At 45.1% G+C, this 16889-nt stretch overlaps 1 protein-coding gene across 1 annotated transcript in view; it reads left to right on the top strand.

Moving 5' to 3' along the window:
• Positions 1–16889, top strand: part of FBLN1 (fibulin 1) — a 326336-nt gene that overhangs the window by 107658 nt on the left and 201789 nt on the right. The window contains exons 7-10 of the mRNA XM_029597486.1: positions 5347–5448; positions 7190–7327; positions 10282–10419; positions 16703–16846. Of these exons, the coding sequence (XP_029453346.1) occupies positions 5347–5448; positions 7190–7327; positions 10282–10419; positions 16703–16846 (522 nt within the window). The remainder of the gene's footprint in view (positions 1–5346; positions 5449–7189; positions 7328–10281; positions 10420–16702; positions 16847–16889) is intronic.

The following is a 16889-nucleotide window of genomic DNA, read 5'->3' as shown; positions in this document are numbered from 1 at the left end:
TTTTGTCCATGCATGGAGAATCTTTACCTGGTTGTGTCACCAGGGCTACCGTTTAAGTCATCATGCAGACTGGCATCCTGCATGGAGAGGAGATCAGACGATTTGTCTTCTATGGTTCATGTTACACAATCCCACATCGACTGGGCTGTGTTACAGATCACCACATAGAGACCTTGCTGCCATGAGCAATATCTAGGCAAAGTCTTGCCTGTCGTGACCCTGGCTCAGACAGTGACTGCAGAGCTACCAGGCCTGCCACTACAATACTAATGTCTTTAGTAAACAGGCAGAGGTCTTACCTCCACATCGCTCCTATGAATTTCCTATAGACTTGTTCCCAGGAAAAGGTCCACCCAGGGATAGGGTCTAACCATTCTCTGTGCTAGAGACCAAAATATATGTCCAAATATATTAAATAAAATCTGGAGAGAGGGTTCATCCATCCCTCTTCATTGCTTGCTGAGCTGGCTTCTTTTTCTTGGGGAGAAAGGATGGTTTCTTATGCCCTTGCATCGACTATCATGGGCTCAGCGCTATTACCAAAAAGAACTGATATCCTATCCCACTGGTCACAGAACTCTTTGACCATCTCATAGAGGTACAGGTATTTACCAAACTTGACTGGCGAATGCCTACAAACTTGTTAAGATCCGGAGGGAGATGCATGGAAGACCGCTTTAAAAAATTTTTTTTTTAAATTTTTATTCTGTATCTGCACAATATAGTAACACATGAAGTGTATCAGTATATGAACAATGTACATATCATAATATATAATAAGATATAATATGTCGCACATCAACGAGTATTAACAGGAAACACTGAAAATGCCTTTGCATGGCCATAGCTTTTTGTTTCAAACCATGCTTTTAATAGCTGAGATGGACACTACGAATACTTGGTGATGCTCTTTGGGTTATGCAAACACCACCACAGTCTTCCAGTTCATGGTTAATGAGAAATTTCGGGACTTGCTCTACTCCCATGTAGTAATATATTAATATCCTGGTGTTTTCTAAATCCTTAGCAGAACATCAATGTCATGTGAAGCAAATGCTCTAAAGGCTTCAGGATCACCACCTATATGCAAAATTAGAAAAATGTACTTTCGAACAGGAAGAACTCTCATTCCTCAGTTACATCATGTCTCTGCAAGGCCTGTGCTTGGATCCGGAGAAATTGAAAGCCATCCTAGAATGGCCTCAACCCATGGGCCTCAAGGCTTTGCAGTGTTTCCTTGAATTCATGAACTATTACCGGCAATTTATTCATGGCTACTCTGTTGGCCGCACCACTTACCACCCTTATGAAAAAGGGCTCAGATACCAAGATTTGGACCGACAGTGCTGTGCAGGCTTTTAATGACTCAAAGAGGAATTCACCCATGATCCATGCCTGCACCATCCAGACCCTTCTAAGCCATTTATACTGGAAGTAGATGCTTCCACCCTTGGGGTAGGGGCTGTCCTCTTACATCACAACCATCATAGAACACTCGTGACCTGTTACTACTTCTCTAAAAAAAATGTATTCCCGCAGAAAGAAATTACACCATTGGAGATCTCGAGCTGCTACCAGTGAATTAGCTTTAAGAGGAATGGCAACATCTGTTGGAAGGGGCCAGGCACACTGTGGTTATCTATATGGACTATAAAAATCTGGGACACTTGGCACAAGTGCAATGACTGTGAACCCACACCTAGCACTCTGGTCACTATTCTGCAATTGATTCAACTTTGAATTGTGATATCGACTGGTAGAGAAGAACTGACGGGCTGATGCCCTCTAACTTTCCTTTGATCCTGAAGGTGCTCTGGACCTTCCAAAACACATCATTGACCTCGTAAGAGTTGTGGTTGCCACTGCCATAACTGTTCCACTGCAGGAAGGCCCCACGAGCCGAAATGCTCATCCCGACAGTGCTGGAAGTCCCTGACCTCAGTGCGGCATGGACGCCATCAATTGTGGCCCAACTCTCTGCCATGCTGCTGCCTTCCTGGCTTCTCCTAAAGTGTGCACGCAGGTACAGCCTCTACCATTAAAGGGCAGAAAAATCCCCATTGTGCACTCAGATGATGCCTGCAAGCCCTGATTACTTAAGGGCTCCTCGGACTGCCTACCTTTGCCTCAGCAATGAGTTGTCTGCATGCAGCAATGCATGTTGCTCCAGGGTTTTGCTTCCTGGTTCCTATGCTTCATGTTTTCTTGTTGTTCCTGCCTCATCCAGCCTTTCCTCATCCAGCCTTCTCTCACCCAGCCCTGCCTTATCCTGCTTGTTTTGTCCAGTTTGTCTCATCCAGTGTCTTCGTGTGCCTTCATCCACTCCGGCCTGATCTCCTGGTATTGGCCTCTTGCTTTGGGCCTGACTACGTTTGCCTGCCACCTGGACCTGACCATGTTTGCCCGCTGCCTGCCTGACTTTTGGCCTGTCTCCTTGTCTCCAACTTGCTGCCTGTCCTGACCCGAGCATGCCCTTGGACTGTTGATTTCTTCACTGCCCTAGGTAACCGCCTAAGTCCTGCTGGCCAGATCCCAAGGGCTCAACCTACAGGGAAGGCAGCTGAGTATAGGTGAAACTCCAAACTGTCCTGCTAAGGGCACGTTGCCATCTGCCAGCATAGGCCTTGCAGGTCTACCTCGAAGCTGCATCAAGTGCGCCACAGCACAAAGGGCTCACTTCTGTGCCAATCATTACACTTCCAAAGATTAGAGTTGTTCTCTGAGAACTAGGAGCTCTTTGCGCAGAGTGCATACATACAATCCCTCGCTATCTAGTAGATAACTATAAATCTGACACAGTGCAGATCACTAGATTAAACCCCATCTCAATCCTGGAGAGCTGCCTACATATTAATATTGAGTTATTAATTATTTAAGGTTGCTAAGGAAGTAGAGATGCTTCATCTACAATATAAATGGGCTCTGACCGATGGCCCGCAAATGCGCAGTAGACAGCAGCTCTACCACGCACGTGCGGACCATAGAGCTCTGCGCTATGTGCTGGGTGTCACAGAGGGGAGGAGGAAAGGGTAGATGAGCCGCTGCTCTGAGAACGGCTCAGCCCCTTCCTCCATCGCTGGGAAGGGGGGGAGGGAGTAGGGACGGCCGGACAGTTACACACAGGAGGAGGAAAGGGTAGAAGAGTCGCCGAGCCAGTCCGTCCACCGCCGGGGAAGGGGGGGGGGGACGGAGTTGGGATGGCCGGAGCAGCGCAAATGCAGTAGAGAGCGGCTGTGAAGAGATCACAAGCAGCTGCAGCCTGCAGCAGCCAAAGCGGAAAGAGCTGAACAGAGAACAGCTCGCCCTCCTCCCCCGCCCCTGAGTCCTGCAGATAAGGAGAAACCAAGTAAATATCCCTCAACTGGCAGGGGGGGGGGCAGTGCTGGTAACCCGCCCATGGGTCTCAGCCACCACGGGAAGAGTTTATATGGGCATCGCTCCACCCCCACTCCCAGCAAAGCAGAGCAACAAAAGTGAAAACCAGAGCCCTTCTCCCTCCTCCCTCTCAAGCCCCCGATCAGATTTCTTAAAAGGCACAGGTCTCCCAGAAAGAGCAAGGCAAGCCAGGCAACATATCCCAAATATGTTGCAGTGCCCTGCCGCCTGTCCTTCGGGGGGAACTTTGCAAGCTTGCGAGTGCAGAGCAAAGTCTTAGGTGGAGAGGGGACAAAATCTCGCCCGTTTTTAAACTATGTGAGAGAGAAGTGTGGTAATGTGCACTGAAGGCGAGTGTGAGGGCCAGAGAGAGGAGGGAGACTACATGAGAGATTGTGTCTGTGTGTGAGAGGGATTGGGCATGTGTGAGGGACAGAGGGAAAGGTATGTGCAAGAGAGAGAGAGGAAGCCTATGTAGGGGCTGTCTGAGAGATAGATTCTCTACCCCCCCCCCCCACCCCCAGCTCTCCACATAGGTTAGAGTGGAAGGGGTTGAGTGTAGAGGGGAACGGGAGAGCTAATGGAGAGCAAATGAGTTGGGGCCTGTAAGGATAGAGTGAAAGGGGTCTGAGCCTGTCTCTCCACCACCGGGGAAGGGGGGAGGGAGTTGGGATGGCAGGACCATTTCGCCTCGTGAGATCCCCCTCGGCCGCCGCTGCAGCTCCTACCACCGCTGCGGTCTCTGTGGTGCTGGGGGCTGGGGGGTGGGGGAGCGGAGCAGAGCAAAGACGTAGGAGGAGAGGGGACAAAAATGTCGCCTGTTTTATATATAATATATATAATATAAAATAGCTTAAATGTATTTGGTGTGTTTTATGTTAGTTTGTCAATGACCAACAAAAGGAAAGCAATTAATCTGTTTATAAAAGTAGGGTTACTATACTTCATCTTAATCACCATTGGGCTCTTGCTGTAAAAAAAAAATTCCCCATTTTTTTTTTTAATTGGGATAATAGTCTGTAAAATAAAGAATGTAATTCTGGTGTGTGGGAATTGGGGAGGAAGGGTGGGAAAAAGACACAGGAATAATGTATTTAGTTTTTAACTTCTAAAGGCAATTACACACAGAAATAGCCAATATACCCCATGATCTCTCTTCTCTCTCAAACTTTGTCACAAATATTTCCCAGCAAAGCCACAGATCCTGTTCACTCACCAGTAGAGAGCTTCGGCTCTCAGTACTTCCTTAGAATCCATCTACATATTTGGGGTCAGAAGACATTTTTTTATTTCTAAGGATTGTCTACAAATGCAAGTCTTTTCCACCTTTCTCCTGATTACCTATAGAGAAATATTAGGTATTCAAAACAAGGCTGGATTCAATGGACCTTTAGTTCTTCAAGCAACCTAGATCTTGTGTGTAATTATGTAATGCAGCTGATGTAATCTTAGAGTTATAATTTTAACAGCTAGGCCCCTGAAATGCTATTGTGATATTTTTCAACATTTATCAAAAACTATTACCTAATTTAAAACATGTTCAGGAGAAAGTATTGTAACACAGGAGTTTGTTATTGCTAATTTTTTCCTTTTTACTATATTAGTTTTATTCTAAAGTGTTGCGTATTCTGTAACATTAGCACTAAAGCAGAGCAGATGCTTCAATTTCACATCCACTTCAAGTACACATGCTTTCAACATGAGCGCAGACATGTTACTAAGTGGCTGCTTCATTAAGACGTAGTATGGTTTTACCTTGAAAAATGCACATTATTAGTGAATAGGCCCCATTGAAGAAAATGGGATAGTGGTAAATAATACACATTTCCTGTGTTAAAACCTTACTGTATTTTGGTGAATCAGCCTTTAATTGTAAATTCCAATGGCATAGTGTTGAACAAGTAGAAAGCACTAAAGGAAATTGGTTTGGTTTGGTGTGTCCTGATGTTATTTTAAATTCTCTGGTTTCAGGAGCTGGTCCCTGCAGACAGCAGTGCAGAGATACAGGTTCTAGTGTTGTTTGCTCCTGTTTTGTGGGATATCAGCTTCAACCTGATGGCGTCTCTTGTGAAGGTAAAAACACATTTTCGCTCTTGTCTGTTTATATAGCTTGTGTGCATAACCTATATAGAACTTGTTTTCAATGGGGGAAAAAGAGAAAGCTACTCGGCAATTCTTTATAATTGGTTGTGCTGCCTTAGTTACATGTGCTGTGAATAAACCTTCTGAGTTCATTTTATTTTTCCTGAGCTATTTTAAAAATTAATAAATTCTATTTCCATGTATATGTAACATGGCATGCCAAAACTGTAATATTCATATTCCAGATAATTAAGTATTCTACAGTTATTTATATTCAGTAACTGGGGCACATGTGACTAACTTGGACTTGCCCTTATCTCCCCATCACAATAACATAAACATAATCAGTACACACATACTGCTTTATCAAGTAGAATTACATAAGATGTCAGCTTTATTACTGACTTGACAAGGGAATTTAGTCTAGGTATCCAAGAATTCATATCTATATATACACTCGGTACCCACCCACCCCTTTTGTAAAGGGGGAAAGGGAGGAGCCAAGTTACAGGTATACAAAGAATTATCATTTCTAGAACCACTGGTCCACCACTTGCAAAAAAGGACTATGGTCATTTCTGAGAGTCAGTTCTTGGATGCGTACTACCAGGAAGCCTGCCCTATTTTAACAGAAGGGTACCAGCCCTCCATGCCATGGTATGACCACACCAGAAGTCACCATCTACTGCCATATCAGGGCACAAGCCAATCCAGATGGCAGATATAACCTGGTTATGTTCACGACCATGCCGGAGTTCACTGGTCTGCCACCACATTGGGGCAAAGCCAACCCAGATAGCTGACAAACTCTGTTGTGCCAGAGAAATCGTTGTATGATGCCCTGACAGTGGTCAGGACTCTTCCCCATCCCCCATTAGGAGTGACTCAGGCCCTCCTCCACATCAGGCATCAGCATATGCAATGTCAGATGTGGGGGTAAGTCAGACCCGGTGGAGGCACCACATCCTCTGGCCAGAGTCAGCTGCGATAGCGGCCTCTCACCTCTTGCCTGATCGTAGCGGATCTCCTTTTTAAAATGTTTATATCTCTTATGAATCTCATGCTGGCTTCAGCAGCAGCAGCACCTCCTGGGACTGGGCCAGCCACAAAAGCTGAGGCCAGAGGGGACCCAAAGCCACAGCAAAGAGATTACTCATTAGTCATCTCCTCCTCGTCTCCAACCCAGGGACATGGCCAACTTCAATGCACTGAAGTTGCAGTGAAAGTGTCACACCTCTGGCTTGGGCCTAATCACAGCATCTTCTTCCTTCAGGTCTTGCCTGCCATACTGGGCTGTCATAACTTGCAGGAGCAATGGAATTGGAGGCTTAAGGAAGAGGGCTAAGTGCAGTCCATTCACCCTCTCTTATTCTCTTATGCTGTCCTCCACTCTCCCTGATAAATCTGTGTGTCATTATGACCCATAGCCTCCCTTGAGCCAAGTGGGTTGGCCACTGGGAGGATATATTGGGGGAACTCCAAGGGAAGTGGAGTATAATGGCTCTGGTGAGCTCCCTGAAACCATAAGCAGAGAGAGTGGAAGGCTGCTTGGTGCATGTACATCTCAGTTACCAGTGTCTTCCATGTCTCCTTGGAAGAGACATAAAAGAAGAGAAAATGCAATTTAAAAAAACTTTGAAAATAATGCTCTAACATGGAGGTTTCTGGGAGTTTTAGAACCTGATGCTTATTTTCTGGTCGATTAAATCTTGCCACTTCTTCTTTCCCTAAGATATCAATGAGTGCATCATAGGAACGCATAACTGTAAGGTAGGACAAATGTGCATCAATACAGTAGGATCTTTCCGTTGTCAGCGTGATATCGGCTGTGGGACTGGCTATGAACTGACTGAGGACAACCAGTGCAAAGGTATGGAGCAGTTCGTTAACTCAGAAAGTTGGAAATGTTTTCCACTAATTGAATAGTGAAGGAGAAAATCACTTTTTTAAAAAAATTTTTATTTATGCAATTTTAAAAAAATACAAACAAGAATGGGGCAGATTTTAAAAGCCCTATGCACGCCGAGCCTATTTTGCATAGGCCCGGTGATGCGCGCAAGCCCCGGGATGCACATATGTCCCGGGGCTTTGTGAAAGGGGCGGGGGCAGGACCGAGGCCTCCAGGGCTCAGCGGGCGTGCCGGTGGACCACGCACTGGCACTAGGCCGGTGTGCGCAACCTACGCCTGCCCAGAGGCAGGCGCAACTTCCAAAATAAAGGTTGGGGAGGGGGGTAGGTAGGGCTTAGAGGGGGGGGGGCGGAGGGAACAGGGAAAGCCATTGAGGCTCCCCTAGGGCTCGGCGCGCGCAAGGTGCACAAGTGTGCACCTTGCGCGCACCGACCCTGGATTTTATAATATGTGCGCGGCTGCGCGCGCATGTTATAAAATCGGCCGTAGATTTGTGCACGCCGGGTTGCGTGTACAAATCTACGCCTGCGCGTAGGTACTAAAATCTGGCCCAATATATTTGTATCAGAAAAGGAAAAGAAGAAAAATTAAAGATCGGAATATATACAATAAGTAATCAAAAAATCTTTCAAATCCAAAGGTCCTCAAAAAAAAAAAAAAAGGGGGGGGAACTATTTACTCAACTCAAGGCAAAAATAGTATGAGAAATATACTATGGTGTATCAGAGGAATACTTTATGGCAAGGTGTTCAAATGACTAGGGAAGTGAAGGGGGGGCCTTTGGTGGTTGAATGCGGGATCACTTTATCACAAAGAAACATAGATAGCTGAGATGGATAGAGAAAAACTTATGAGAGACCTTTAAATTTAATTTAATGATATTGAAGTGGTTAACACCAGATAGATGCCATAGTTCTCCTTTCCTCCATTTTCTCTCCTCCTCCCAGGAATGAATGTGAATCCAATGCTTAAGTTGACCTTTGAAGGGTCCTTGGATCTTTCTGAGTGAGAGATTCCTTAAAAACTCCTTTTTCCTAACAGTGACTAAATTTCCTAGGCCTTGGGGAATTTAGTTTCAAGATCAAGCAAGCAATCCAGATTTCGAAAACAACAAAAAGAGAAGGAAGGGTAGGGAAAACTTCCTCCAAGCAAAGTCCAAAAAGAAGCAAAACAGTTTCTCAAGATATTATTCTTTCTTACATCTGACCCAGATCTTACTGCTGAAGAGCCCAGGGTGCTTCTTTCTAAATATAAGGAACAGAACCAAGAGTAAGCAAAACCTCCATCCTTCCTCTTCAACCAACTCAAAAATCCACACTACAAAATGTTGCCACTGGTTTTTATAAAGCCAGGGCATTTCCATAGCAACATCCTACATGAGGGAGTTGTTATTAAACTATGGAAATTTCTATTCTACCTACAGAGTTGGTATGATCCCACTAGTGGAAACCCAATAAGGCTCTCTACATTAAGGTTATTTTCTTTCATAATTTGAATTTTCAATATTTTTATGTATAAATTTGAACATAACATTATGGGCCTCATTTTCTAAAGTATCGCAGGCCTGCGATACTTTAGAAAATGAAGGTCTGGGATTTAGAAATCGCAGGCCTGGGATTTAAGACACCAGCTCAGGAGCACAGGCATGTTTAAAGCACAGAGTCTGGAACTGGTAGTAGAGGAGAAGGATACAGTTAGTGACATGTCCGATGAGTGGAGTGCACGAGGAGGGGTATAGAGAGAGATAACAGAGGAGAGGTAGTGAGTGCTGCAGAGTGAAGGCATTTTGTAGTGGAGAAAGAGGAGCTTGAACTCTATGTGGGAGCAGAAAGGGAGCCAATGCAGTGACTTCAGAAAAAGGGTTATGTGAGCATAGCGAGAAAGTGACCGGAGGGCTGGAACTCAACTGGGGACTATGGGATTGCACCAGGAATGAAATTGGGCAGACTAGATGGACCTTATGTTTCTTATCTGCCATTTTATGTTTCTGTGTTTCTAAAATACATCTTCTATATTAGCTGTGAGCACTTAAGAAATGCATGCACAGTATTACCATATGCAAGGAAATACTCTGTCTATTACAGTGATGTAAGACAATGTAGCTCATTAAAATTTCAAGAAGAAAGCGCAAAGAAAGGTCACTATCTTAACTCCATTAAGCACATATGATTAGAATGCAATTTAAACACAAAAAGGTAATTATTTTGCTCAGAAAAATATATTCTTTTTCAGGCCGATGCTAACGTCCGATGCAATAAGGGGATTAGTAAGTCCAAAACGTGCATCCAAACCAGAATACAGCTAATTGCACTCATCACGTGTAAATTCATGTAGATGAGGCTATTAGCTATTACCCCCCCGATGCAAAAAATCATCTTGTGCACGTTTTAACACTGAAAACTTAATGCCAACCCCAGGGCTGGTGTTAAGTCTTTACGCATTCTGAGCTATCTAAAAAAAAAAACCAAAAACCAAAACCTCCACAGAGCCACAAAAGCCCAAAATACCTCTTTCCTGTGGTTCCTCCCATCCTGGTACTAAGTAGGAGGAACCACAGGAAGCAGTACAAAAAAAAAAAAATTTTGCCTACAGTCAGGTTAGGGAAACAGGCGACCATTAATTATTTGTTTTCCTAACCTGTGGCTGTGAGTGGGTTAGGAAAACGGACGCTCATTAATTGAGCGTCCGTTTTCTAACCGGGTACAGCCACTTCTCCTGGGCACCCGATGCTAGGGATGCACAATGTATCCCTAGTGCGACCCCCTGATTTAAATAATGTATCAAGCGCCTGGGAGAAGTGGCTGGGCGCGCATCGGGCTGACTATATTTTAAGTCCTGTAGGTTTTAAAAAAAAACAACAAACCTGCATTAACCTTTTCTTTCCCTTTTTTTCTTTTTCTTCCTTGATGTACCAGATATTGATGAATGTGTGACTGGCACTCATAACTGCCTTCCTAGTTTTAGCTGTCAGAATACTCCAGGATCATTCCGCTGCCGACCCAAACTACAGTGTCAGAGTGGCTTTATTCAAGATGCGCTGGGCAATTGCATTGGTAAGGCTTGCTACGATTAACTGATTTACCTTTACTAAGGATTTTGTGCCATTTTTGGATAGAAAGGTTACTTCCTGACAGCAAAAACTGGGGAGATAATATTTAGTCACTGGTGAGATTGCAAAATTAGTAGATAAACTTATCCAGATAACTTTGGAGGGAAACTTAGTGGTGTAGCTGCATTTTTTTTTTATATACCTGGCTATCTTTAGGGCTACTGTATAGCATGACCAGTGTTAGCCAGATAACTTATCTGGCTAACTCTGAATATCTGAGCTGGATAACTTAGCTTCTAACTTAATTCTGTTTAGCAACACTCCTATGTAATCTGGCTAAATTGTAGACAGATAATAAGTTATCCGGCTAAACCTTAACTGGATAAGTGGGGGAGGTATTGAAAAGCCAGCATTTAGCTGGATAATTTGTGAGTTATATGGCTAAATGCCACTCAGTATTGGCCCCTGAATGGAGGATGCAAACCCATCTTATTCCTTATCCTTCTGTCCCTCCATCCCCATTTTTTGATAATTCTCTTTGGAAACAATATTGCTTTTGTAAATAATAGGTTAATGCGTTCAACGATAAAAAAAATCCCTTTTTTGGTCAGGTCTGGGGTACTTTCCTGGTCTTGTGTCATGGAATACATGGTTGATTGTTCATAGTTACTGATAATTTTCCATGTAGTTAGTAATGAGCAGAAAAGAAAATACACATAGAGAAATAGAAATCTGAATAACAGTTTACCTGTGGTGTTGAATCAGTAAAATTAGGGGGTCTTTCTACTATTACTAGTACTATTTGTTATGGATTTGGGCTGTAGCCTGGTGTGGTGAACACCACCTGCAGGAGTGACACAGGACAGGAGGATAGAAGTAATAGCAGATGATCTGGTGAGGCTGGGTAGAGTCTCTGGAACCGGGTGCAGGATGATAGAATTCCTGGAGCTGGGTGCTGGCTGAGAAGGGTCTCTGGTGCTGGCTGAGAAGGGTCTCTGGTGCAGGGTGCTGGCTGAGAAGAGTCTCTGGTGCTGGCTAAGAAGGGTTTCTGGTGCTGGGGTACTGGCTGAGAAGGGTCTCTGGTGCAGGGTGCTGGCTGAGAAGAGTCTCTGGTGCTGGCTGAGAAGGGTTTCTGGTGCAGGGTGCTGGCTGAGAAGGGTCTCTGGTGCTGGCTGAGAAGAGTCTCTGGTGCTGGCTGAGAAGGGTTTCTGGTGCTGGGTACTGGCTGAGAAGAGTCTCTGGTGCTGGCTGAGAAGGGTCCCTGGAGCTGAGAGTGTGGGGGTAAGGGTGACCTTCAGGAAACACTGGAACAGCATGTGGGTACGCATGGATGTGAATGCAGGTAAGCGTGGACTTGTTACACTGGAACTGAGTGCAGGTGTGGGTGGAATCAGGATAGCGTGCAGGTAAGTGTTAGGCTGGATGCAGGTTAGCGGGAGCTGGGGGAGGGGAACCAGGGCAAGTAAGACAGACAATGACAGGACTAGACAAACCAGGTCAAGAACTACATTGAACATGAAACCACACAATGCCCGAAGGCATCAAGGCAAGGAAGCAGGGGAAGCAGGAGAGTAATTAGGGCAGCACAGAAAGGGATTCAGGATCAAAGGGGACAAGAAGGCGGGCAAGGCTGAAAGCCTACAGAGCAAGATCAGCAGAGGCCAAAGGCCACAGAGCAAGGCAGGGAAGCGGGAAGCCCGAAGGCGCAGAAGGCAAAAACCAGAGGCTAAGCAGGGAGGCCAAAGAAAATGCCGAAGCTCCGAGGCATGGGCTAGGAGGGGTTAATAGGGAGTTCTGGACATGGGAGGCAGATAGGCAAGGAAGACCGGGCCAGCCAGGGAAGCATGCTCATGGGGGACCCCTGGTGGTGAGGGAGGCTGCACAGCAGCCATAGTCGTAGCACTATTTTTCATTTATAAAGTGCTATTTGACATACCCAGCACTGTATAGATATACATAAAAGACAGTGCCTGCCATCATGTCAAGACACATACATGACAAACAAGAATCTATGGGAAAAGTATTTATTGTTGAGAAGTGGTATCATCTTTCTTCAGAGTGAATTCCATTTAACACCTGCTCTTACTCCACCAGTTTCTAATCCAGTACATCACTTCTGTTCCCACCCCCAGACTGCTCAGTTTAGTTTATCGGCCTTCTTTGCAGGCCAGTATTATAAGCTTTGTTAAAATTAAAGCATACCACATGCAGCACTTGTCCCTGATCTGGCTCGCTGGTCATGCAGAGAAGTTGATCGGATTTGTCTAACATGAAATCCCTCTGCTAAAAGAATGAAGCCACTGAAATACAGGGGCATAGGGAAGGAAGAGGTTTCTGATGATCTTGGAACAGGGGAAAATAATGAATATGTCGGGGAGAAAAAAGAATGCTTGTGTTAGGAGGAAGAGGACTTCAGGAAGGTAAGAGATGAGTCTATGATAAGGAAGAATGAGTTAATGCTTGGGAGGAGGAAGATTAGGCTTCTGTGTGAATTTTCCAACTGATAAAGTTGTAATTATAGAAGAAGCAAAGGGGCGGATTTTAAAAGGCCTATTTTGCATAGGCCGCCGGCGCGGGTAAAGCCCCGGGATGCGCGTAAGTCCCGGGGCTTTCGAAAAGGGGCGGGAGGGGGCGTGTCCAGGGGCGTTCCCGAAACGACGCGGCGTTTCGGGCGCGTGCCGTGGCATTTCGGGGGCGGGCCCGGGGGCGTGGCGCCAGCCCGGGGGCGTGGTCGAGGCCTCCGGACCAGCCCCCGGGACCGCAGGACGGAGCGGGGCTGCTGGCCGGCGCGCGCAAAGGTTAGGGGGGGGGGGTTTAGATAGGGGCCGGGGGGGTGGGTTAGGTAGGGGAAGGGAGGGGAAGGGTGGGGGAGGGCGAAGGAAAGTTCCCTCCGAGGCCGCTCCGAAATCGGAGCAGCCTCGGAAGGGAACAGAAGCGCGCCTGGGCTTGGCGCGCGCAGGTTGCACAAATGTGCACCCCCTTGCGCGCGCACCGACCCCGGATTTTATAAGATAGCGCGGCATACGCGCGTATCTTATAAAATCCAGCGTACTTTTGTTCACGCCGGGGTGCGCGAACAAAAGTACGCGATCGCGTATTTTTAAAGATATACCCCAAGGGCGTTGCCTAGAAGAGTTATATGTAAAGCATTTTAAGCTAAGTTCTTGTTTCAATGTAAACCGATGTGATTACAGTGTATGTCGGTATATAAATTGTTAAATAAATAAAATAAAAGAGAGGGAAAATGGATAGGGATAAATGGAAATGAGGAGAAGGACAGAATGCTAGGGGAGAAAGATATGAAAGAAGGAAAAAAAAAAGTAACTCAGTGTATCCTCATGCAGGGCCTTATCCTTGAAAGCAAGGGCACACAGTTCCAGGGCTGTGGCTACAAGCAGTCATAAATCCAAACTCTGGGGCAAGGATTCTCCAGAAGGAGGGAGGGGGGTGAGAATAGAACTTTAGGGTCCAAAGCATAGGGAGGAAATCCTTCTCTCTGGGTGTACTTTCAGTCTCTGGTATGAAGCTCTGTCACTCTGGAACTCAAGTGGGATGTTCCAACATACAGTTTACTATAGCAAGTGTTATCTGTCAGCAAACACATTTTCTCATTGTTATATCAATAATGTGTTCATAGAAACATAGAAATGATGGCAGAAAAAGACCAATTGGCCCATCTAGTCTGCCCAGCAAGCTCCCACATTTATTTTCCCAAACGTATCTGTTTCACCAACCACCAAGTTCAGGGCCCTTGTTGGTAACTCTTTGATTCAAATTTCCTGCCATCCCCTGCCACTAATGCAGAGAGTAATGTTGGAGTTGCATTAAAAGTGAGCATAAGGCTTAATGGTTAAGGGTAGTATCCGCCGCATCAAGCAAGTTACTCCGATGCTTGGCTACCCAGACTGCACAGATCAATGCCTTGTTGGATGTTGTCTTAATGTAAATCCTCTTTTCCACATTCATCCCTGCCGTTTAAGCAGAGAGCAATGCTGTATATGCATTCAAAGTGATGTATCAGGCTTAATTGGTTTAGGGTAGTAACCGCAGTAATAAGCAAGCTACCCCCATGCTTATTTGTTTACCCAGATTGTGAAGTTCAGTCCTTGTTGGTTGTTGTCTGAATGCAAATCCTCTTTTCCACATTTTCCCCTGCTGTTGAAGCAGAGAGCAACGCTGTGTATGCAATCAAAATAATGTAACAGGCTTAACTGGTTTAGGGTAGTAACCACCATATTAAGCAAGCTACCCCCATGCTTATTTGTTTACCCAGATTGTGAAGTTCAGTCCTTGTTGGTTGTTCAAATCTTGCTTCTTTGGGTAAATGTCCCTCAAGGTGGCTGGCACTAGGATAACCTCTCCTCCCAGGTTTAGAAGTTAGGTTCCTAGCAGGGTAGAGGGTCCCCTATGCTCTCACAGACTCAAATCCACACATTCCTCTCAGCTCCTGGGGTAGCGACTCTGGTGTGGGTCTTCAGATGAACTTCATCTCTGATGTTACTACACTGGATCTTTCAGCTGGAAAGTCCCAACCATCAGCACAGCCAAGGGAAATCCTTTTTCCTCCCTCCTAGGCAGGAAGGGTGGGCAAAACCTCCTCCCAAAACCAATAAGGACAAAAAAATCTTCTCAGTTACAGAAACACTTACTTGTGGTGAGTCACTGCTATCCTTCCACATGTCGTAGGATGGCAGCAGCAGGTTTTCTCTAACCTGAGCTTCCCCAAGTAGAGGTGAGTCTCCCAGAGCCAGGAGCAGGGATTCACAAAAGGCAGTTACAAAATAAAAAAAGACTTGTCAACCTGATGAATCTCTTTTCAAATGGTAGCAAGCCCTTCAAGTTGGAGGGATCATCAAAACACCAAAACACGCCTCCCCTATTCTCATAAGGCTTTATAGACCTAGCCACCAGTTAGGGTACCTTTGAAGACAAGACATAAAACCTACTCCTCAGAAAGCTAACAAAAGTTGCCACACCAAAATGTCATTCCTGTCTGTAGTTACGCAGACAGAAGGTACTGCTCCCAGCATCCTCAGAGAAAGTGCTAGTTAAGGGGCCGATGCAATACAGTGCACTCAGCTGAGCGAACTGTTTAACCCACTGTCGGACGCGGGTTAAATAGGTGCTAATCCACCTAATGCAATAGGGGGATTAGCGCCTATTTAACGCGCATCTGACGTGGAGTGAATGAGTTAGCTCTCATCACATGCAAATGCATGTGAATGAGCCTATTACTCATTCACTTCAAATACAAAAAAATAAATGTGTCTCAGATGCACATTTATTGTTCAGCTTTTAACAGGCATGCCTGGAGCAGGCATTAATAGACTGAGCGCACTTGAAAAAAAGTACAGAAAAGCAGAAAAAGCTGCTTTTCTGTACTTTTTAAAAGTAAAAAAAAAATCTCTGCCGGCCGCTTTGAAGACAGTTTTCATAACCGGCCGGCTGCAGTAATGAAAACCCACACCGATAAACTTGGCATCGGTGTTCATAACCGGCAGACCGCCAGTAACCGCGGGGTCGCATTAGCAAGGAGGCGCTAAGGTGGTGCTAGCGACCGTAGCGCCTCCTTGCTAGTGCGACCCCCTAATTTGCTTTCCGCGAATAATATTGCATTGGCCCCTAAGAATGGTATGCTCCCTTCTGAGTTCCTTATCCTATAGCCTAAGCTAGAGCCATCTAGTGGAGATCCAGGGAGGTTTCTACATCAGGAAAAATAAAAAGTGCCCAAACAGAGAGAAATAAGTAAAAGAAACATAGGATTAAGTGGTGGAAATCAATGAAGAAACAAAGTACTGAAGATGAGAATGAGGGAGATAAGAAAGGAACAGGATGTAAGAAAAAGCAAATAAATACAGAAAGTTAGAAACATTTTATTTTGTGAAATTAATTTGCTTAATATTGAATTTTTCTTGTCCTCGAGGTAATCATATATGCTTGTCAAAAATCAGAATTCAAATTCCTTTATGTTCTAAGTCCTTATTAATAAAGGTCAGAAACCTTTTGTGTCCAATTTCTGGTCAGAATTGTATAACAGGAACAGCGGTGCTCAAAGGGGACAGGAAGCTCATAGTATTTAGACAGAGTGGAACTGATAATAAAACTGATATGGGATGACACTGCATATGTTGTGTAACACTACAGAAAAGTAAAGTCATAGACACTGTTTATATCACAAATTATTTTTTAAAAAAAGTTTCTGGATGTAGCACAAGGAATATGGATTAAAAAAAAAAACAAAATATTGAACAGAAACTTTAATTGGAACTGTTTATGCATTGGTCTAGATATCAATGAGTGCACGAGCACCAGCATGCCCTGTCCTGCTGGGCACACCTGCGTTAATACAATAGGCTCCTTCGTGTGCCAGAGAAATGTGCTGAACTGTGGTCGAGGCTATCACCTCACAGCAGATGGAACAAAATGTGAAGGTGAGTTGCAGAAATAAAACCAATAAAATGTAATGCTTGACTG

Source organism: Rhinatrema bivittatum, chromosome 4 (genome assembly GCF_901001135.1).
Source record: "Rhinatrema bivittatum chromosome 4, aRhiBiv1.1, whole genome shotgun sequence".
Taxonomy (NCBI): Eukaryota; Metazoa; Chordata; class Amphibia; order Gymnophiona; family Rhinatrematidae; genus Rhinatrema; species Rhinatrema bivittatum.
The sequence above is the reverse complement of the archived record's forward strand: the minus strand, read 5'-3'. Positions and strand labels throughout refer to the sequence as shown.